Source organism: Lytechinus variegatus, chromosome 3, assembly GCF_018143015.1.
Source record: "Lytechinus variegatus isolate NC3 chromosome 3, Lvar_3.0, whole genome shotgun sequence".
NCBI classification, from domain to species: Eukaryota; Metazoa; Echinodermata; class Echinoidea; order Temnopleuroida; family Toxopneustidae; genus Lytechinus; species Lytechinus variegatus.
In genome coordinates, this window is record NC_054742.1 from 37,062,274 (window position 1) to 37,085,361 (window position 23,088).

Below are 23,088 nucleotides of genomic sequence, written 5' to 3' on the forward strand. Positions count from 1 at the left end.
TGTGAGCTCCTGCACGATTGATGACGGATATTTGTTCTAAAGCCGTTTCCTATCGGATTTCTTGTTATGAACAACTGTTTTTTCGGCGGGGTTTAGGTCTAGTCAAAACAATTTTGATAAATTCTAAATTTTTACCTTTCCCCTTCTTTTTCTCTCGTAAAATCGATTCTTACCGTTCCCATGGACGCTGCGCCTACTCCCCCGCGCATATCGTTTGTAATACGCAATAATTTTAATGCGCGCAAGGTGGTCGGTTTCAAAAGAGGTGGTCGATATGTGGTGGTCTCACTATACTAAAAAGCACTCATTCAATGAACAAGGTTATGATATAACCTTGTTCTCAGTTATATCTCCATGTGTGGCAAAATAAGGGTGGCAATGTTTGGCTTATTTTCTCTTTTTCTTTGGGGAAAATGCTTGATTTTTTTACACTGACAGTTTCCATTACTCCTATTATTCATACAACTTGGCTCTTATTTAAATTTGATACTTTAAATCATCTTTTTCTTAATAAAAAATAGAGATCTAAAAATGAAAATTTTCTTACCATATTACTTTCCACCAATAGAGGGCGTACACAAAAATATGCCCAAAATTCAAGTTTTTTAGCGCTCTGGTGAATACAAAAATTACTCCCAAGTTACTAATGAAAAATAAATTGCAAATGTATGGAAATTAGTAAGTTTGGTCACAAAAGAGATATCTTAATGATTTTTTAAAGTGTGTGCTCTGTACAAAATTGGCATACCATAGTTCTACCTGTAGATTCCCCACAGGCAGGGTGGTAGCAGTGAACAAGTGCTAAAAAGTGTGATGTAACTTCTCTTCTCACTTCTGTCTCTGGAAGTTGAATTGGAATCCTACTCTGTATTATGTTAACATAACAACCTCAATGTATGACATTAACATAACAACCTCAATGTATGACATTCTATATCTTGCTATCTATTTCATTATCATTTTTAACTAACATGACCATGTATGAATGTTTTTGTGAAAGAGAGAAATAAATGAACTTTAACTATGATGAACTCACCCATGGTTTCAAATCATCTCGTGTGTGAAGGATTCATATGCACCTGGTACACGTGAATCTTTCACACCTTTTTAGCTCAAATAACTATGACTTTACATCATAGCTACGGATTCTAATTGTGCTATGACACTTACCAAACCATATGGATCGTTTGTTGACTTCTCTTTGCTGTTTTTTTAATAAAATAAAAGCATTTTTTCGTGATCTTCACGAAGATGCCTCTGGATCAGCGTGGATATCAATTTTTGCCTAAAGAGGACGCGCGATATTATTCACAAAGCCGGTAGGCACTTAAGAACCAAGTTTGAAAGGATACTCGTAAAATTATGTCACTCTCGCCGATGAATATTCATTAGATCGTGCGTGTTCAATACACACTGAGTGCACGCATGAAGAGAGTTTGTATTGAACACGCACGACGACGATCTAATGAATATTCATCGCGAGAGTGACGTAATTTTACAAGTGTCCTTTCAAACTTGGTTCTTAAGTGCCTACCGTTTGTTTACGGTATACCGTACCTTTGTTTACGGTTTTGCAAGCTAGCTGCATTCTAGGCGATCAGCATTATTTTCTTGCTCGTTCAATCCACTTTCATCATCATCTTGTCAAAAGATGGCGTACTTTACCAATAAGTATATACATGAGATGCAACCTGTTGATTTTTGGTACAATTTCCTATTATGCGCTGACGACTTGAATCGAGAATGTTCGATAGGAAAAATTGCTTTTCGATTGTTGTTTGCGTACTTTCCACCGCAGTATCAAGGATAACTAAGGACGGATTGAACGGTTGACATTTGGAGGTAAGCGATAAAAACAGTTTTATAAATAATTCCTTTTTAGAATGAACTTAAAATACAAATGTTCAATTGCAAGCCAGCCCAAGAGTCATGGTGGAGAAATATTGAAAGGACTTTGGCGTGTTTCATTCCCTCACATTCGTGTGATGAATGAAAACGTCAAAGTCCACTATGAAATCACATGCGTTGTGCGAGATTGGTATTACTAAACTCGCATGTTGTGTGAGTGTGATGAACTATGATTAGGCCTATAGTAGGCAGGACAACAAGAATTTCAAAATGTGTTTGTTGTCCCCAAGAATGATATCAAAAAATTTCTTAATATCTAATTTGTCATGTGAAACCACTTAAAACTTACGTAAAATTCATTTAAACTGCAAAAAAGAGCAATTTCATAGCACCAACATGGGTCGAAAAAGTCATAGACATCGCGGGTCCCCGTTAATGCACTGTCCTTACTATCGATAGTTTAAACGATCACGATGTGCTCGCTAAATGCGCGCGCCCGTCGGCGTCTGCTAGCCGTCCTCTGCTGTGACTCTCAAATAGCCCCGCATGTGCGATTTTTAGTCAGATCGTCCCATATGCTGTTTTTCATGTTAGTACATAGATGCGTGCGCGTTTTTTGCGGACGCAGATCATGTACCCATCTCCGTCGTCTGCTACGGCTCTCTATATCAGTCCCAACTTGTGAAATGTGTTTTCTGGTGTATTTTCATTTGGTCTACATGCAGTTTGCCCACTTGTTATTTGGTCTAATGCCAAATGGGCTAAACCCATTTGGTCAACTAAATTGCCATTTGGTCTACACTTGGTCTAATTCTCATTTAGTGAAATGTCCAGTTGGTCTAATAATTTCAGCATAACCTACATAATTATATATTTTTTTACTTTGTCAAATACTGGTACATAAAATTGGCTTTATATCATGCAGTTCCACATTGTAAATATGTATATTCATTTGGTTCACATGCAATTTGCCCACTTCTCATTTAGTCTCATGCCGAATGGGCTTAACCCATTTGGTCTACACTTGGTCTAATTCTCATTTTGTGAAATGTCCAGTTGGTCTAATTTCAGCACAACCTAGGCTACTTAATTATATTCTTTAACTTATATACATATATTTTAGTCTTTATACATATACCAAATGGGCTTGACCCATTTGGTTTAAAAAAAATTCTAATTGCCATTTGGTCTACACTTTGTCTAATTTACATTTGGTCTACACTACACTTGATCTAATTTTGAGTCCAGTCCAGGGTCTAATTTCAACATGACCTATATCATTATGATTTTATACTTTGTGAAATATATATTTTTTTCTTTATATAATTTCATTTCACCTTATAGTTTTAGCATTGGTTTCCAAATAAATAATACTTGAACAGTGGCATAATCATGATAATGGAGCCAAAAGTTTTGAAAGGTGTATCAGGTAAATTTATAAAGTTGCAAGCAGAAGCAAACAACAAAAAAATGTTGAAGCGGGGGGGGGGGGGGGCGGTGTTAATTAATTTCCTTTTATTTTCCAATGCCAGATCAATCTTTGTTTTTGCTTGCTAAATTTTTTAAAAATTATATGTTCTGTTCTATCTACAATTTTTACTAATGATCCTTTTTTTACTTATTTTTTTCAGACACATTCGCACCCGAACCGACTCTACAAGGGAAGAGAAGGAATTATTGAACCCCTTGAGAATATACAGGTCAAGGGCTGTAATAGTATACAGGGGCACTTCCTGGGAGTTTAATTTCATTTTAATTATGTGTTTTCAGGATTTTTTTTAGGATATCTAACATTGCAGTGAAAATTATTGCCCCTGCTGATAGTTTTTCAGCTGTGCATGCCCCTCCTTAATTTCAGTGAATAAGGTGTGGCACTGCCCTCTATGATTCATTTTGAATTTTAATGGGCTCCAAAATGCAGTAATTTATAAATGATAGCATAATCATATTTTGATAAAGCATTTTACTTAACGGGGGGGGGGGGGGGAGGGGGTGAATTTGACTACTAAACCAGCCCCCCATGTCAAGGATTAAATTTTTGGAAAAAAAAGCATATATGAAATAGATATAGTTATTGCATATCAGAATATTATTTTTTCTTGATGTTTTCTCAATAACTCTAAGCTGTTATTGAATTCTTTCTTGAAACAAAAATAAGCAATTTATCCAAACATGTCAGTTTCATTTTGTAGACATATGCATTGAATTTACCAATTCAGAATATAAGGTATGCAATCTTTCATAAATGTTGATTTTTATCACTGGTGGATCTGGGGGAGGGCACATCTAGCTCAACCCCCCCCCTTTGAGAGCTACAGTCAAGATGTAATGAAAATACGCAATTTTCATCAAAGAATCCCCCCCCCCCCCCCCCCCGTAAGGCCCTTTTTTGCTTGACAAATTTTCATCCTGAAAATGTGCCCCCCCCCAGGATAAATCCTGGATCCACCACCCCTGGTTTTGATTAAGTTTACATGTATTTTCATTTTGAAAAAAAAAAAATTCCTAGAGATTTATAAACAGCATGATTTACACTGAGCATTTCATACACTTTGTGCAGAAGAAATATTATCTTGAGAAATTTGGTTATTAAATTATGGAAGATATCTTTTGGAAATGAAATTACTTTATTGCAGTTATGTCTTACATTGTATTGTCATTTTACTTGATAGAAATTCATTACTTTTATAACCATGACAGTGTTATAAATTCATATTTGCTAAATTGTAATAATCATTTTGATGTTCCTTCATCTTCATGAAAGTATGAATTCTAGTCATCTGCTTCAGTCTGCCCAATGAAATGGTTACAAAGGGCCTAAGCATCCCTTGTCATTTTTCAATAATTAGTTAAGTCAGTAGTCAAGTAAGGGGTCAGACAGTTTGGCTGTATTATATTTGTTTAATTGTCTTACTAGTGTCAATTTACTAAACTTTTTCTGCTTGTGATTGAACCACCAAATTGCCAGATAGTACCATTTTGTTGGGCAGACATTAATATTGACTAGAGGACTTACTTTCCAAACCAACCTAAAGATAATATGATACTTCATGTATTACAGGGGTATATTGCCTCCATTCCATTGTTGGGATGTATGCTATGGGCTGGGTAATATCATCTAACTTGTCCTGGAATAATCATTCTCTATAACAAGTTCACAGACAAACGGAGATTCCACTTCAGCAACTCTCAGTTGAACATCAACATTCCTGGCATTGGTGGGGGAAGCCAAAAATTTTAGGGGGGAACCGCCAAAATCTTTTGACCCCCCCCCCCCGAAAAAAAAAGATAGTGACCAAATAATATCTTGGGGGGGGACACAGGAAACAAAATTGAAAATTGACAAGCCAAAAAAAATTAAAAAATAAGGTTATCAACAAAAAATTGAGGGGGATGGAATCGTCCCCTCCCCACCTCAAATTTAGGGGGATACTCCCCCCCCCCCCACTTCCGCCGCCTATGATTCCTGGTGCTTGGAGATCTGCGAAAGGCATGCTATAACATCCACTTAAGTTCCATTTCCTTTCATGTTTTTTCCTCTTCTTAGTGAGCATCTCCAAGTGTTCATATTTTTTTCAGTGTCCTTTTTTAGATTTATCAAACTCAGTTTTATTACCTGATAAAATTCTATCCCAAGAATTGAACACTTTGATCAAATTTGGAAGTTCAACTTAATGTAACTGACAATATATAACTGAAAATAGAAAATAAAAGGCAAAATAATAATTATGAGAAAAATAATAAAGAAAAACAGTTACTCAAATCAAATTCACTCAAAACCATACACTAATGTACTCTCCTCAAAAATCAGTTCTCACTTTTAGGTATTGATCATTCATTCAGTCAATAAAATAATAAAAACAGAGACAGGTCCTCCTCAAAATAAACACAAACACAGAGTCTCACATACACACTACACATTAAGAGTAAAATCAGTTTGTATCTTTCGTGGGATTTGTTTTTATGTAAATATGGATTCTTCTTGTTAGTAGGGCCTTAGGTCACTCTGACTTGAACTTAAAACTTCCAATCTCAAGAAGGCAAGATATCTCAGTAGATAGTCATTGTCAAGATGTTTAGGAGTTCAATCTGGAGGTGAGGTTATTCATGATGGCATCTGATATTCTGGCAGAAAGAATGAGAAATAAAAAAGTGCATAAATACAATTATTTATTTTTTCAATGCAAATTAAATAAACGAGTCATTCAAGATAGTGTGTATTTTTTAGAGGGGGGGGGGGGGGGGGTGATGGCATATTTTAGTCCAAATTATTTTTATCTTCATTTTTTTTCCACTTGTATTACCATTTATTCAAAAATTGCAATAAACATATTAATATAAAAATGAGTTTTAATTTAGTTATGGCAAAAGAAAAACCAGTGGCGGCGGCATGTGCAAAGAAAATGCCAGTAAAAGGCAGTAAAGCACTGTGTCTGAGTGACTGACACCACGGCACTGACAGTGAGGTGAATGTTCATTTTCCAGTGCATGCACATTATTGCCCCATCATATTCACTCGTTTTCAGAAAATATTTAGTTATTCCTCATATGACCATGATTATCTCCTTCATGTCATTACTCTGGTGTTTATTCATGATTTTAAATTCAGGAAATCATTTAGCAAACAAAGAAAACAAAGCATTTCTTGACTGTGATTCCGTGTGATTCAAGTTCTATTTCATTTCTGTGTATCACACGTACGCACGTACGTGACGTAATCTTGATCTCTAATCTGCTAATTGTTATGTTAATTAATCATCCCGTGCGCGCGATTAAAATGGCTCGAAATTCGACCAAATTCAAGGGCAGCTGAGCTTGTAAACCTCACTGAGAAGGGCTTCCACAGCCTTTGCGATTCCCCGCGCTGCAATTTAACTGCAAGACACAGAAAGGAAATCAATTCAAGTTTCACAATCAACGGAAAATCCAGAACACTTCGAGACCCATTTTGCAAGAAATACAACTAAATAAGGTAAGAATTGAGAGCAACTCACGACACTTTTGACTTACCGACACTTTCATGGTTATTTTTGGAAGATTTCATGGAATTTGGGGCACGAAAATGACTTAGGTAGCTCGCGAAAGTCCTATGCATTACGATGACATATTTTTCATCGCACGGGAGGACAATCACAAAGAGAAAATATCATATTCATCCGCGCTGACAGGGGCTTAATTTTGACGATATCGCATCGCTATGCGATTTCACTCATTGACAAGCGGACGAAACTTACGTACAAATTTTGAGCACTTCCGCGACAGCGCCATCTAGTGACTACGGCCGTGCCTACCTATAGCACTTGTTCACTGCTACCACCCTGCCTGTGGGGAATCTACAGGTAGGACTATGGTATGCCAATGTTGTACAGAGCACACACTTTAAAAATCATTAAAATATCACTTTTGTGACCAAAATTACTAATTTCCATACAGTTTCAACTTGGGAATAATTTTTGTATTCACAAGAGCGCTCAAAAACTTGAATTTTGGGCATTTTTTTGTACGCCCTCTAGTGGTGGAAAGTAATATGGCAAGAAAATTTTCATTTTTTGATCTCTATTTTTAATTAAGAAAAAAATAATTTAAAAAATCAATTTAAATAAGAGTCAAGTTGTATGAATAATAGGTGTAATGGAAACTGTCAGTGTAAAAAAATCAAGCATTTTCCCCAAAGAAAAAGAGAAAATAAGCCAAACATTGCCACCCTTATTTTGCCACACATGGAGATACAAGTGAGAACAAGGTTATATCATAACCTTGTTCATTGAATGAGTGGCCTATATAGTATGAGTATGAAGTAACAAAAAATTACTAACGTGGGACCAAGGCAAAGCCAAAGCAGGCTCCGGCAGGGGACCAAGTCAAGATCTAACTTTAGTCACACGCACACAGATAAGAATAATGCTAATACTATGCTGCCACTTACCACCGTCTAACGGCGTCTCTACGTTGCATTTCTTTACTGAAATAGGCAAATGCAGCATTTTCACTTGTTTACATTCTAGATTTAGGTAGAAAGCGGCGCCGTAGTCACCCGAAACCCCTTCGGTACTATTCCAGGCCAAACAACCTTGCGATAGCTTACAAAGTTTATGATTGGCCAAGTCGTAGTATTGGCAAAAATTGGACCAATTACAACCAACCTACTAAACTATGCTCTATATGTCGCTCACTTTAAAACTACGACATGAACGATGGCCGCCTCCAACTTTGAAACCAGCAAACCTCGTCGAATCAAAGCTTTATTATCTTCATTTCTCAAGGGTATTTCTCGTGAAGAGAAAAAAGAAAGGTTGGACCTTGTCTACTCAATAATAATATTTCCAAATGTTTTCTACAGTAAATGTATGTGACGTGAGTGACGGTGAGAGAGTGAGACTGACGAGATCGCCCAAGACTCAAGAGAGAAAGTGCGGCGTGAGTAAGCGACGGCGGCCCGGTGCGGCAGAGCTGTGAGCTTCGACCGGTGCGTGAAATTATTTTCCCCACCGCAGTACCGGACCCAAGTCTGTTAGTGTTAACAATAACGGTGAAGAGTTCCATATGCACCCCCACCAAAAATAACAAAAGATTGTTGAGACTTCCGGTTTGTTCACTTTTTACTGTGTCTGTTGATTACCTAAGCCTAGGCTTCAGCTTTATTTCATGACCTGCTTGCATGGCTTGAGCAGTAGTAGTAGAGCCAGAGGCGCACGTCCAATATTGGAGACTGTCTCCAATATCAGAGACTTTTGTGAAGAATTTGGGTATCCAATTTCAGAGACGGTCTCCAGTTTTGGAGACCAATTTCCTTTGTTTACATTTGCGGAAAAAGGATTACCTTGGCAGCAAATAAAAATGTGATAAGCAGATTCCTCGTGAAAAATTACCCCTTTTCACCGTCTACTTTAAAAATTCACCGTCTACTTTTGTTTTGTTAAGGATTTTTGTTGTCAATCACACACAAAACAAATGGGCTTCTGACCTCGGTGAGACAAAATTTTGGGTGGAAAAAATCATGCTTTTGTTGGTGTTGTTTCTTTTGTCCTTTTGCAAAGCAAGTCTCCAATGTGGGAGATTGTCTCCCCTATGGCTATTGGAGAGAGTCTCCCATATTGGCCGTGCGCCTCTACTGTTGAGTGCTTCCTAATCCTAGCCAGGCAGCTTCTAAAACAAAGTAGACTCAGAGTAAAAATCATTTACTAATCATTTACTTACAAAGTCTTCTGACTTTGAAACAGAGGGTCATGGCACTTGTTCACTGCTACCATCTGGCCTGTGGAGAATCTACAGGTAGGACTATTATGACTATGGTATGCCAATGCTGTATAGAGCACACACTTTAAAAAATCATTAAAATATCACTTTTGTGACCAAAATTACTAATTTCCATATAGTTTCAATTTATTTATCATTAGTAATGTGGGAATAATTTTTGTATTCACCAGAGCGCTCAAAAACTTGAATTTGGGGCATATTCTTGTGTATGCCCTCTATTGGTGGAAAGTAATATGGCAAGAAAATTTTCATTTTTTGATCTCTATTTTTAATTAAGAAAAAATTATATAAAGAATCAAATTTAAATAAGAGACAAGCGGTATGAATTAACAAGTCTAATGGAAACTGTCAGTGTAAAAAAATCAAGCATTTGCCCCAAAGAAAAAGAAAATAAGCCAAACATTGCCACCTTTATTTTGTCACACATGGAGATATAACTGAGAACAAGGTTATATTATAACCTTGTTCATTGAATGAGTGGGTCATGGGTTCGAATCCCAGTCATGGCGTAATTTCCTTCAGCAAGAAATTTATCCACCTTCAATCAATCCATTTGCAGGGCTCCACACTAACCCCTTTTTTCTACTGGTCCAACCTATTCATGTCGGACCAGTAGATACCCAGTTTTTCAAAATTTTACTGGTCTGAACCTAAAATTTACTGGTCCCCAAAATAAAGGAAACATTAAAAAAAAGCCGCAAGTTTATTTTACTAGCCTTTCGTTACCCCCCCCCCCCAATAAAATGAAGGAATGAAGGACAAAAAGAAAGCAAGAAAGAAACGAAAGAGAAAAAAAGGAAGGAAAAGAAAGAATAAAAGAAAGGAAGGAAGAAAAAAAAGAAAAGGTAAAGAAAGGATACATGTGAAGGAAGGAAAAATAAAGAACTGAAGAAGGAAAGGAAGGGAGGAATAAAGAAGGAACAAAAATAAAGAAAAGAAAAAAGAAATGAAGCAATGCAGAAAGAGAACAAATCCAGAAAGTAGTAAAGGACGGAAAGAAGAAGTAATAAAAAAGAAAGGGTAAAAGGAGAGATGGAATGAAGGACAAAACAAAGAGAGGAAGGATTGAAAGAAGAAAGGAATCAAGGAAGAAATAAACAAGGAAAGGTAAAATGATAGAAGGAAAGAAATAAATAAAGGAAGGAAAGAAAGAAGCAAGCAATATAAAAAAAAGAATAGATGAAAGGAAGAAAAAAAGAAAGACAGAGATAAATAAAGGAAGGAATGAAAGAAAGAAGAAAGGAGAGAAAGGAAGCAAGCAGTCAAAAAAAGGAAAGGTAAAAGGATAGATTTAACAAAAAAAGGGAAAAAGAACAAGACAGATAGAAGAAAGGAAGGAATGAATGAAAGGGAGAGAGGGCTGAAAGAAGGAAGAAATAAAAAAAAACAAGAAAGGGTAAATAAATGATGGATGGAAGGAAGAAAGAAACAAAGAAAGTAACAGAATGAAGGAAACAAAAGGGTAAAAAGAAGGAAGGAAAGAAAGGAAGAGAAGAGATGAATAAAGGATGGATGGACTCAAGAATTAGAGAAAGAAAAATATCAAAAAAAGAAAGAAAAATTGAGAAAGAAAGAATTTTTTTTTTTAAAGGATAGAAAGAATGAAAGAATAAATTAAAGAAAAATTAAGTGAAAATAAAAAAGAAAGACATTAACAAAAAAATTAAAGAAGAGAGGGAAGAAACAAAGAAAGATTGAAAAGAAAGAAGGAAAGAAAGGAAGAAAACAGAGGAAGAAAGTCAAAACTATCATAAATAATTTATCAGTTTCTTTTTGGCTCAATTAAAATAGCTACGAAAGAAAGTCAGAAACCAAGTGTATAAACAGACACATAAATGCACATGTGGGGCTAATTTGTATTCAGACGATATCACCCGAAACCCGATCTGTTTGAACAAAACAGAAGTGAAAATTTCTCCTTTTATTGCTTACAAATGACAGAGTTACTCCAATTTTTAGGAAATATGGACATTATAAGAGCCTTTCATGAGTATGAACCGTGAATTTTGACAGTTTCATGAGAGATTTCTGCCAGAGTTTAGCCAAGCTTCGTTCGTGCAGCCAGTAGAGAATTTACTACGTGGGTTGTGTGGCTGTATAGTATCTACTCTAGTAACACTTACGTGCGATTCATTCTGTGTGTGTTCTGTATGTGAATGACAGAATTTGTCGGGGGGAAATGGTTTGCAGTGAATTTGACGATTTCTGGAAAAAATATTGGCCCAACAATGGTTTGTATTACTGGTCATGTCGGACCCTTAAAATCTTGCCATTTTTTGAAACATTATTGGAACGGCAATGAAATTTTTTACTGGTCATGTCGGACCAGTAAATCTTCCTATTTCGGAAAATCTTCTGGCCCGACAGCGATTTTTACCGGTCTGGGACCGTCGGACCGCCGCTAGTGTCGAGCCCTGCCATTTGTATGTTTCAATGAAAGTGATTTAAATCAACATTTTTTATTAAAAAGAAACGGCTATTTAGATCACGACTTAAATCACGATTTAAATCAACGTGATTTAAATCAGCCAACCCTAATATTTTCTTTAAATTCTATTTTGACTTGATTTAATTATGAAATAAAAAGCTTTGTATTAGTAGTGAAATGTATGTTTTTTTATTTTATGTCAGTGTAAAGTAGATCTAGATTATGTTTCTTGTGTTTGCACATTGTTTTTGGAAAAATTGGTTAAAAAAAAAATAATAATAAAAAAATCTGATATAAATATTTAAAAGTCTTATTTAAATCCAATACAGTGAAAATCCAATATTTTTTTAATAAAAAAAAAAGTCGCCAACCCTGTGTATCATGTGTATGGGGATTTGAACTGAGTGGGAACATACATGTATCTGTGTGGTAGAGATGGAGGGTGGGGAGGATGTGGAGTGGGGGCGTATTCTATACGTGAGATCAAAATATTTTTTAACTAGATTTAGAGTAACCTGCCTGAAAATGTTGAGCTTTTCTGCAATATTTTTTATTCTAAAATATCTTTTCACAAAATCAAATTTACATCAATATTTGTTAAAATTTTTGATTGCAATGTTTGTTTTTAACTTCCATCTTAATATTTCATTATAATCTCGAAATGTATCACATGTTTTGTGCGAGAGCCGCTGAAATGTGCTACACTGCATGTGATTTACAACCCAAAATTTTGCAGCGGCCATTCATTCACTGCTGCAAGCTTATTGTGGCAACCCGAACTCGGAAGTGTTCACGCTGCGACTAGCAATATTCCCACTGAGTGAAAAAAATAAGGCTTCATGCAACAACGGAGTATAAACAACCCAAAAAATTGAAAAAAAGGGAATCTATATACAGTATAGACCTCACTTTCATCTTTTCCTTTCCTTATTTTCATTCTTTCTTACCGGTACTTTCAGGGGTTTTTTTCCATTATTTCTTGCTTTCTTTCATCTTTTCTTCTATTATTTTTCTTCTATCCGTGCTTTTCATTTTTCCTAGCTGCCTTTCAGTTTTTCCTTTTTCTTTCTTTCTTTTTTTTTCTTTCATCTCAAAATTATTGCTTTTTGTTCAAATGTCCAAGCATATATTTCTCTGTCAACAAGATTCTTTTTCTTGATGACAGCACCAATAAATACATATTAAAAATTAATGTTACTTCACCTTTGTTTAAATATAATGCAGGCGTTTATCCATAGCATAATAATTACTTTATTTTAGATATTTTCAACTGTGTAGATTATGTAAGTTACAAATCACATTTATTTTGACTATCAAGCATTGGACTATTAAAATGATTAATGAATTTAATTAAATTTTCGTATTTTTTTACTTTCTTTGAAAAGTGAGACCAAGCAAGTGATTTTTGAGTCTCTGGATACAGAAGGATTTGCGGATGGATTTGTGGTGGTTGACGAAGTCTCTAGTGAACAAACCAGCACTGTGCAGCCTTTGAATCAAGAACTTTTCTTCAATAGGGTGGAAACATTTTCTGTATCCTTTCCACAAATTATTGTTCATTTTGTGAATTTTATTTAAAGGACAAGTCCACCCCAACTAAAAGTTGATTTGAATAAAAAGAGAAAATTCCAATGAGCATAACATCAAAAATTTCATCAAAATCTGGTGTAAAATAAGAAAGTTATGGCAATTTAAAGTTTTGCTTATTTTTCGCACAACAGTTATATGCACATCCTGGTCGGTATGCAAATGAGGAGACTGATGACATCACTCACTATTTCTCTTGTATTTTATTATATGAAACTATTTGAATTTTCTCCTAATTGTCATGCGGAAAAAGTTTTATTCCTCCCTGATCATGTGGAATGCGATTGTTTCAACAGTTTGTGGTTCAAACAAGATAGTCATAATTGTCAAATCCGTAAAAAATGAAATATTGTATAATTCAAACAATAAAAAACAAAAATAGTGAGTGAGTGACATCATCGACTCAACTTGGAGGACCTGCATGTTATGCTGCAGTCAGAGGTCACATGATAAGGGCAACGGTCATTTTCAGGTCAACATTAAAGTTTACATGCAAGACTCTTATGACACATAACTCCGCAACCGCAAGTCAATTACTTTTCAACCAAACTTGGATGATAGATGGATTTGGGGGACCTGCATGTTATGCTGCAGTCAGAGGTCACATGGTAAGGTCAAAGGTCATTTTTAGGTCAACGTTAAAGTGTACATGAAAGACTCTCATATGATACCTACATGTAACTCTGCAACTGTAAGTCACTTTTCAACCAAACTTGAATGGTAGATTGACTTGGGGGACCTGCATGTTATGCTGCTGTCAGAGGTCACATGGTAAGGTGAAAGGTCATTTTCAGGTAAACGTTGAAGTTAACATGCAAGACTCTCTTTCTCCACAACCATAAGTCACTTTTCAACCACACTTGGATGGTAGATGGACTTGGGGGACCTGCATGCTAGGGTCATTGTCGCCATGATAATTGTATTTTTTTGTCAAATTTATGTGTGAGCTCTATATATCGCAATTACAGATGACGTTGTGGGTTCGGGGGATACATGTGCTTGGCTGCACGACCCGCCGAGCATCTCTAGTTAATTAAAGGTCAAGTCCACCTCAGAAAAATGTTGATTTGAATCAATAGAGAAAAATCAGACAAGCACAATGCTGAAGATTTCATCAAAATCGGATGTAAAATAAGAAAGTTATGACATTTCAAAGTTTCGCTTATTTTTAACAAAATAGTTATATGAACGAGCCAGTTACATCCAAATGAGAGAGTTGATGATGTCACTCACTATTTCTTTTGTTTTTTATTGTTTGAATTATACAATATTTCAATTTTTACGAATTTGACGATTAGGACCTACTTGCCTGAAGTACAAAATGTTAAAATAATGGAATTCCATGTGTTCAGGGAGGAATGAAACTTCATTTCACATGACAATGACGAGAAAATCAAAATATTTCATATTTCAAACAATAAAAAACAAAAGAAATAATGAGTGAATGACATCATCGACTCTCTCATTTGGATGTAGCTGGCTCGTTCATATAACTGTTTTTGTGAAATGAAGCGAAATTTTGAAATGTCATAACTTTCTTATTTTACATCCGATTTTGATGAAATTTTCAGTGTTATGCTTGTTGAATTTTTCTCTTTTTATTCAAATCCAGTTTTTGTTGGGATGGACCTTTAATGTAAATTATAAAACTCGATGAAATAAACTAACATACATATATATAAAGGATATATATTCCTTTAATTCTAAACTAATAAATGAACATTATGTACATGATATTTACAAAGATGAAAAAGGAAAATAATGTAACTACAAGTTAGTTAGTTATTCAAAAGGATATGAACGTATAGTTAAGATGATACTTAAAACTTAATTGACTGAACATTTCTCTAAAACAGTTGTCAAACAACTACTTTTCAAGACTAATCATGATATTAAAACTAACATAACATTGAGGGTCTCAGTGCAGAAATAAACTATAAAGGGGTGCTGTTAATGGTCAAACAACCAATGACTTGAGAATCAGGAAAATACAGGAATTAGTGTAAAGTGATGTTTGGAGGAAGATGCTTTCTCTCCATCTCAAAAGTTGTGTATCACTTAAATCAAAACATGATTAATTATTTCTTATATAAAATATCAAATATCATACTTTATCTCAAATACTCTTATTCAGGATTAGTAATTCTATAACATATCAAATCAATAATGAAATAGAATGGTTTAGCACAATGATATTCAGGAAAGTCTTTAATCAGATACAGTTGGCAGCAAAATTATTCAACCCCCCTCTAATTTTTGACATTATGTCATAATGAATAACATTGTAACTGCAGATTGTTACTGAACCATTAAGATAGTTAGCAGACAGTTAATTACTAAAGAATACCAGAAAAAATAAAATTTTACTTCACATATTTTTTTAAATTGCAGTTTTTGCACGAAAAGCATGTTGCAAAATTATTCAACCCCCTATTGACACACAAGAAAGGAATGCACAAATAATGACAATTTAAAAGCCAGTGCATATATTCTGAGGTGAATGCTGATTTTGTTTTTCCTCCACCTGAAACTGGAACCTTTATATGCACAACAAACAAGTTGTAACGTCATTCAACCCAGATGGATGTGTCTTATAGAACTTTATGCAGCATCCATCTGCTGCAATGACTTCCTGCAGACGAGATGAATAGCCTCTCACAAGCACTTCATAATGCTCTTTGGGATTTTGGCCAATTCCTCTTGCGCAATGGTCTCAAGGTCAGCAATGCTCGTTGATCTACGTGTTGCAACAGCTTTTTACAGATCCCACCACAAATTCTTGATTGGGTTCAGGTCTGGAGACTGTGATGGCTACTCAAAGACCTTCCATCCTTTCTTCTCCAGCCAAGCCTTTGTAGATTTGGAGCTGTGCTTGGGGTCATTGTCCTGCTTGAATGTCCAATGATGTCCAAGCTAGTGCCAACTTCTTTACAGACAGGTTGACATTCTTCGCTAGAATATCCTGGTACCAGACAGAAACCATGATGCCTTCAATACGATGGAGATACCCTACCAGTAGAAGCTAAGCACCCCACAGCATCACAGTCTCTCCCTGTGCTTCACAGTAGGCAGAGTGTTCTTCTCTTTGTACGCTTCCTTCTTCCTGCGCCACACGTATCGTTGATACATAGGACCAAAGAGCTCCAGCTTGGTTTCATCAGTCCAGAGAACATTGTCCCAGAACTTCTGTGGCTTTGTCTGTTTGTCAGGTTGTTTCTAGCAAACTGGAGGCGACCTTTGTTGTGATGTTGCTTCAGAAGTGGTGTGTGTCTAGGGGTTCTTGCCCTCATGGCCTTCAGCATGAATTGTTTGGTGCACTGTGTCCACAGAAACCTCTGCGCCCCCTTTAGCCGGTCCTCCTTCAGCTCTTTTGCTGTAAACCTTAGGGTTCGAGTCCACTTGTCTTCTCATGAACCTTGCTGCAGCTGCTGAAAACTTCTTTCGTCCATGACCATGTTTTGTAGCTGTAGTACCAGTGGCTCTGAACTTACAAATGATGCTCCCAACAGTGTCTCTGGGGACATTCAAGAGCTTGGATATCTTCTTGTAGCCATTCCCTTTCTTGTGCAAAGCTACAATCTCCTCCCTAAATTTCTGGGACCACTCTTTAGCCTTAACCATTTTGTCAGCATAGTGCAAGGGACATATGAGGAATATATAGGGCCTACTGATACAAGGCATACCCATTGGGTGGATATTAATTATGCAAATATGCAAATTATGTATATTGCTATGTTTGTCATGGCTTAATTCACCTCTAAACATGTACAGATGTCTTGCCATTAGTCATTAAAAATGCATATTAGTGCATATTCATAGGGGGTTGAATAATTTTGCCACCTGCTTTTTATGTGAAAACAGCAATTTAGAATAGACTAGGAATTAAATCTGGATTTTTTTCTGGTATTCAATTGTAATTAACTATCTTTTGACTACTTTAATGATTTGGTAACAATCTGCAGTCGCAACATCATTAAATTCACCAAAATGTCGAAAATGTGAGGGGGGTTGGAATAATTTTGCTGCCAACTGTACATTCGAGTCTGCACGGTATTAACGTGGCAAGATAGGGAACTCAGCCTATCTGCTTGACCAGAATAATACCATTTACTAGCAATTGTTTTGGATTCGCGACTTGCTTAAAATTTGTAATTCGCAAAGTTCAAAAGGCTCGACTATATAACTCGCACCATGCTCGCACTGCTAGACAATCATAAATAACAAGTGCTTTACCATGAACAATAATCATAGATGGTTAGTAACAAAGAAAATCCAACATTCAATAAAATATAGATTATAGAATAATATATCATCAGATATTTATAAAACTAAACTTTAAATATTATTTAATCAAAGATTGATAACAAGCCAAATGTGTAAAAGACAATTTTGTAAAAAGTAACTTAACATTAAAAAATAAATCTATAAGATCACTTATTAAATTATCTTATAAACTGAAATATGGAAGGATAACTTCGGGCCTTACTTGAGAATCAGGAAAATACAGGAATTAGTGTAGAGTGGTGTTTGGAGGAAGATGCTTTCTCTGCATCTCAAAGTTGTGAAGAGGATGCCTCCAGAAGTTCTATACAGTGCGTCCCAGAATAAACGAAACCGAGATTTAGCGATCATTTATCATAACTAAATCATAAATAGAATAGACAAATGACCTACCAATTTAAAGCTTAGAATCTCCTCTTTCATCTGATATTACTTAAGTTATTTCTTATTCACGCATGAGTGAGCAAAAACAATTTGAAGAAAGGATACCAAAAACTCATTTGGCGGGGGGTATCCGGGTTTCAATAAGAAAACCACATTTCTGAAAAGTTCAATATCTGCTCTTTAATTTGGTACCTCAATGACAGAAAATGGTCCAGAAATAAAAAAGTTCTGGTCGAAATAAGGCTTGTATTTCCATAATTTCACGAGATAAACGTGTTTTCACCGGTTTCCCAAAGAAGCTTTCGGATGGTGAACAAAGATTTAATGCATGGCTGATCGTTAACAAAACGGAGTGTCGAGTGAGTTTGAAAGCCAGCCTGGAGAACCTCTTCATTTTTTCATTTTATGAAATTATTGAAATTCAAGCCTTATTTCAAATGACCAGAACTTTGTTATTTCTTGACCATTTTCTGTAATTTAGGTATCAAATTAAAGAGGAGACACTGACTTTTCAAAAATGTGGTTTTCTTTTTGAAACCCAGATACCCCCCGCCAAATGAGTTTTTGATATCCTTTCTTCAAATTGTATTTGCTCACTCATGCATGAATAAAAAATAATCTGAGTAATATCAGATGAAAGAGGAGATTCTAAGCTTTAAATTGGTAGGTCATTTGTCTATTTTATTTATGATTAAGTAATGATAAATGATCGCTAAATCTCGGTTTCGTTTTTTCTGGGACGCACTGTATAAAGGTTTTTTCGACAATACCATTATTTTTGGAATGGGGTGTGTATATTTATAACTAGTAATACTTGTTGATCATTAGTCATCTCTTTTAACAAACAAAAAAACAGTAAACAGTAATTGCTCACCCCTTTAGGGTAGCAAAGATGGAAGAGTCCAACTTTTCCCCAAAATGCTCCTATGTCATTCACGTTATTATTTCTGAGAATAATGACCACCAGACCCTGACTCACACTACCCAGAACTGACCATTGGCTCTCTCTTTCGCTCTCTCTCTTCCAGTCTGTACAGTAGGTCATGCAAGTCATCTCACTCTCTGCATGTTCTCTATATAAATATGGGTACAAATACTACAATACAAAATTGATAGAGACTAATCCTTCTAACTTATTTCTCCAATTATTTAGCACCATAAGAGGGGCTATGCAGTCAATTTAATACATGATATACAAACAATAAACATTAAAGGAAACCAAAACCCAAGAAGAGAAGCAATCTTATTGGAAAGAGTAAAATGAGAGGAACAATTAAAAAAAAGTTTCATCAAAATTGGTTATGAAATAAGCAAGTTATGGACGATTAAAAAGTCTTGTTGTACTTACTATGTGGATCCTCAAATTGGCAAACATGCTTCAAAATGGCTGATTTTGTGGACAACCCTCCATTTTGTTTTGTACTCATATTTTCAGATTTTCCCCTTTATCTTACATATTTCACATTATCTCCTCCTGACCTTGACATATATGGTGTGGATTATATTTTCCCATGACATATGTTGTGCTCAGAAGGAGGCAAGATGCAATTGGAAAGATAATGAGGAAAATCTGAAAATTTGTGTACAAAACAAATGGAGAGTTGTCCACAAAATCAGCCATTTTGAAGCACGTTTGCCAATTGAGGATGCCCATAGAAAGTAAAACAAGAATTCCCATAACTTGCTTATTTCATAACCGAATTTGATGAAACTTTTTTTAAAGGACAAGTCCACCCCAACAAAAATTGGATTTGAATAAAAAGAGAAAAATTCAACAAGCATAACACTGAAAATTTCATCAAAATCGGATATAAAATAAGAAAGTTATGACACTTTAAAGTTTCGCTTCATTTCACAAAACAGTGATATGCACATCTCGGTCGGTATGCAAATGAGGGAACTAATGACATCACTCACTCTATTTCTTTTGTATTTTATCATATGAAATATTTTGATTTTATCGTCATTGTCATGTGAAATTAAGTTTCTTTCCTCCCTGAACATGTGGAATTCCTATATTTTAACATTTTGTACTTCCGGCAAGTAGGTCCTAATCATCAAATTCGTAAAAATTGAAATATTGTATAATTCAAACAATAAAAAACAAAAGAAATAGTGAGTGAGTGAGGTCATCAACTCTCTCATTAGGATGTAACAGGCTCATTCATATAACTATTTTGTTAAAAATAAGCGAAACTTTGAAATGTCATAACTATCTTATTTTACATCCGATTTTGATGAAATTTTCAGCATTGTGCTTGTCTGATTTTTCTCTATTGATTCAAAACAACATTTTTCTGAGGTGGACTTGACCTTTAAATTGTTCCTCTCATTTTACACTTTCCAATAAGATTACTTCTCTTCTTGGGTTTTAGTTTCCTTTGAATGAATCAATTTAATAACCTGAAAATTAGTAACAATGAAGCACAACTGGATAAACAATGTTAAACATTAAAAGAATCTGTAAACAAGCAGGTTGGCATCTCTGATTAGTGTACATTTACTCTCTATGTTAAAACAAGATCATTTGGTGAAAATTTCATTGATGAAAATCTTAAGTAACACCAACCAATAACTTCCATTCAGCTTTTTGTTACATCTTTTGAAGATGGTTTAAAGACCATGTCGCTAATTTGAGGGCATTTTCTCTCCATTGTAACATAAAGATTGTCATTGCCAGGCTGAGTGCGTGGTGCAGAAAGGAATGCACACAATAGCACTCTTATGGCTTTGTTTACGGTAAATACATGTACCTGTAAGGCATATTATACATGTACACACAACATGAACATTCGTAACTTGCCATTACATCTCTGTTAATGATTGTTAATGATATTCTCTTAAAAGAAATATGCAGCTCATAGACTTAAATTTCAGAGGTTGTATAAGCTTTGGAAGATGTACATTCTGTGAGAATATCATATTTGAATTTAAACATTTTATCCTTAAATATTGATTATTCAGATTTCATCATGGTTTGCTAAACCAGATGAAGTTTGTCCTCTTCGCTGTGCTCAGTATGGCTGGGAGAATATTGATGTGGACTCGCTGAAGTGTGTCAGTTGCAAGGAAGTACTCTATGGTGGGCTACCCCCAAAGTGGGAAACAGACTTGTGTAAGTTCACCTTGAAAGGAAAAACACCCCTCCCAACATCAAAAATAATTTGTAAAAGTATTCACAATTCAAATATATTGGATATTTTGTCATGGTAGGTTTTGTGTGAAGCCTTCAAGAATTAAGAGCTTTTGGGGTATCAGATGGTTCAATTACAATTGCGCCGCTGTAAATTCCACACATTAAAGGAGAATGAAACCATTGGAACAAGATAGCTTGTGTGAAAACAGAAAAATCAAAGAAACAGATCAACGAAAGTTTGAGAAAAATCGGACAAATAATGAGAAAGTTATGAGCATTTGAATATTGCGATCACTATTGCTATGGAGATAGCAAATTGGCAATGCGACAAAGATGTGTGATGTCACTGATGAACAACTCTCCCCATTACTTTAGTATATATTTCACTTGAATTGCCTCTTTTATCACATCTATCCATAGATCATGTGTTCTTTCTACATGAGGGCATGTAATACATATTTTTTTAAGAATACATAATGGAAAAGAGTTTGTATCATCGTAAGAAAAAGCAAAAAGAGACATTTTGAGGGTATTTTATAGTCCACCAAAGGGAAAGTTGTTCATCAGTGACATCACACATCCTTGTCGCATTGCCAATGGGAGGATCTCCATAGCATTAGTGATTGAAATATTCAAATGATCATAACTTTCTCATTATTTGTCTGATTTTTCTCAAACTTTCTTTATTCTTAATCTTTGATTTTTCTGTTTCTACACAAGCCTATTTGTTCCAAAGGTCTCATTCCCCTTTAATTGAATGACCAACTTCAACCCTGGATTTAACACTATACCCTATCCTAAATCTAACATAACACCCTATTGCAACGCTAACTCTGTATCTTAGACAAATAATGTGGTGCCTGGTTATCCCAAATCTGGAGGACCAATAGCCACTTTTCCTCAATTGTTAACGCCTTGTTCACATTATTAAATGCAAATAAATAGATTGTATCTAGATGATATATCGGTGGGGGGGTTAGAGCTTCAGATTAATGGCATTGTGAATTTGAGTTGAACTTGTTGCTCTTTCATTTGTAATATCCATATCACTCTGTGTGAATCAAGCCATATAAGGAAAAGAGTAGCCCTGTTTGTTCATATACAGTGCGTCCAAAAAAACACTACACTTTTGAAATGGCTGCCAAATAAAAAGTACATCACTTTTGGGGAAAACACTTAGATATATGGAAAGCCAATAAAGTCATCTTTCAAAAGACACCAAAATGTTTGAAAACTATTAATGCTTGAGTGAGCAATACCCACTTAAACAAAGGGTATGAAAAGTAGGGTGGGCAGGAATTAGCCTTTCGGGTTCTTTCAGTTTTTGAGAGGCGAGTCCCTTTGAACTTGCAAATTTGAGGATGTTGTGATGAATTAATGGTCATTCATTATCAATTTAAATTGTTAGAGGAAATTTCATGAATTAAAAAATTGAAATTCCATGCATGAGTGAGCATGAATTGCCACCTTTAGTGCATCATTTTAAATTTACAATGTGGGTCTCAGCAGTGTGTTCATTTGAGTCAGGAGAATAGACTTCAGTGGGTGAAGTAAGCTGATGGGAAAAGGGTCAACCAAACGTTTAGCCTCACTCCTACAGGTCCGTCCCACCCCCCTCCTGTTGAGATTGAGACCGATTGCTAATTACATGTACGCATGAAGTGCAGAGCAGACTGTCAATTTGATAATAAATTTTGAAAATTAGGTCATCAACTTTTACCTATCAATCATTCAATCAACAATCTGTAATTTAGCATAACACCCTTAACTTTGCAAGTTCCAAAGAGCTCGCCTCTAAAAAAAAACTGGAAGGCTAATTCCTGCTCACCCTACATGTAGCGAAGGCGAGAGAGATATAGGGGGGTAAGTGTTCTGTTGGCACATTTCCCGTTAACCTACTTCCCTTACCTAAGTCTTATCCTTATTTCAATTGAATTATTCTTGAAATTTGCTCTAAAAACCTAAATTGATAATGCTTGATCATTGATTGATCAAAACACCCTCAACTTTGCAAGTTCCAAGGGACTCGCATCTCAAAAACTGAAAGAAATTGGAAGGCTAATTCCTGCCCACCCTAATTTTCATACCCTTTGTTTCAGTGGGCAGTGCTTGCTCAAGCATGAATAATTTTCCAATTTTTTGGTGTCATTTGAAAGTTGACTTTATT

The 23,088-nt window shown here is 35.4% G+C and overlaps 2 protein-coding genes across 2 annotated transcripts in view; one reads left to right on the plus strand and one right to left on the minus strand.

Annotated features, from left to right (window-relative positions):
- The window catches only part of LOC121410918 (kelch domain-containing protein 10-like), a 28,539-nt gene extending 20,600 nt beyond the window's left edge, over positions 1–7,939 (minus strand). The window contains exon 1 of the mRNA XM_041603306.1: positions 7,775–7,939. Within this exon, the coding sequence (XP_041459240.1) occupies positions 7,775–7,832 (58 nt within the window). The 5' untranslated portion in view covers positions 7,833–7,939. The remainder of the gene's footprint in view (positions 1–7,774) is intronic.
- An 82-nt stretch (positions 7,940–8,021) lies between these two features.
- LOC121410919 (NIPA-like protein) overlaps positions 8,022–23,088 on the plus strand; it is a 31,548-nt gene continuing 16,481 nt past the window's right edge. The window contains exons 1-3 of the mRNA XM_041603307.1: positions 8,022–8,140; positions 12,919–13,066; positions 20,750–20,900. Of these exons, the coding sequence (XP_041459241.1) occupies positions 8,043–8,140; positions 12,919–13,066; positions 20,750–20,900 (397 nt within the window). The 5' untranslated portion in view covers positions 8,022–8,042. The remainder of the gene's footprint in view (positions 8,141–12,918; positions 13,067–20,749; positions 20,901–23,088) is intronic.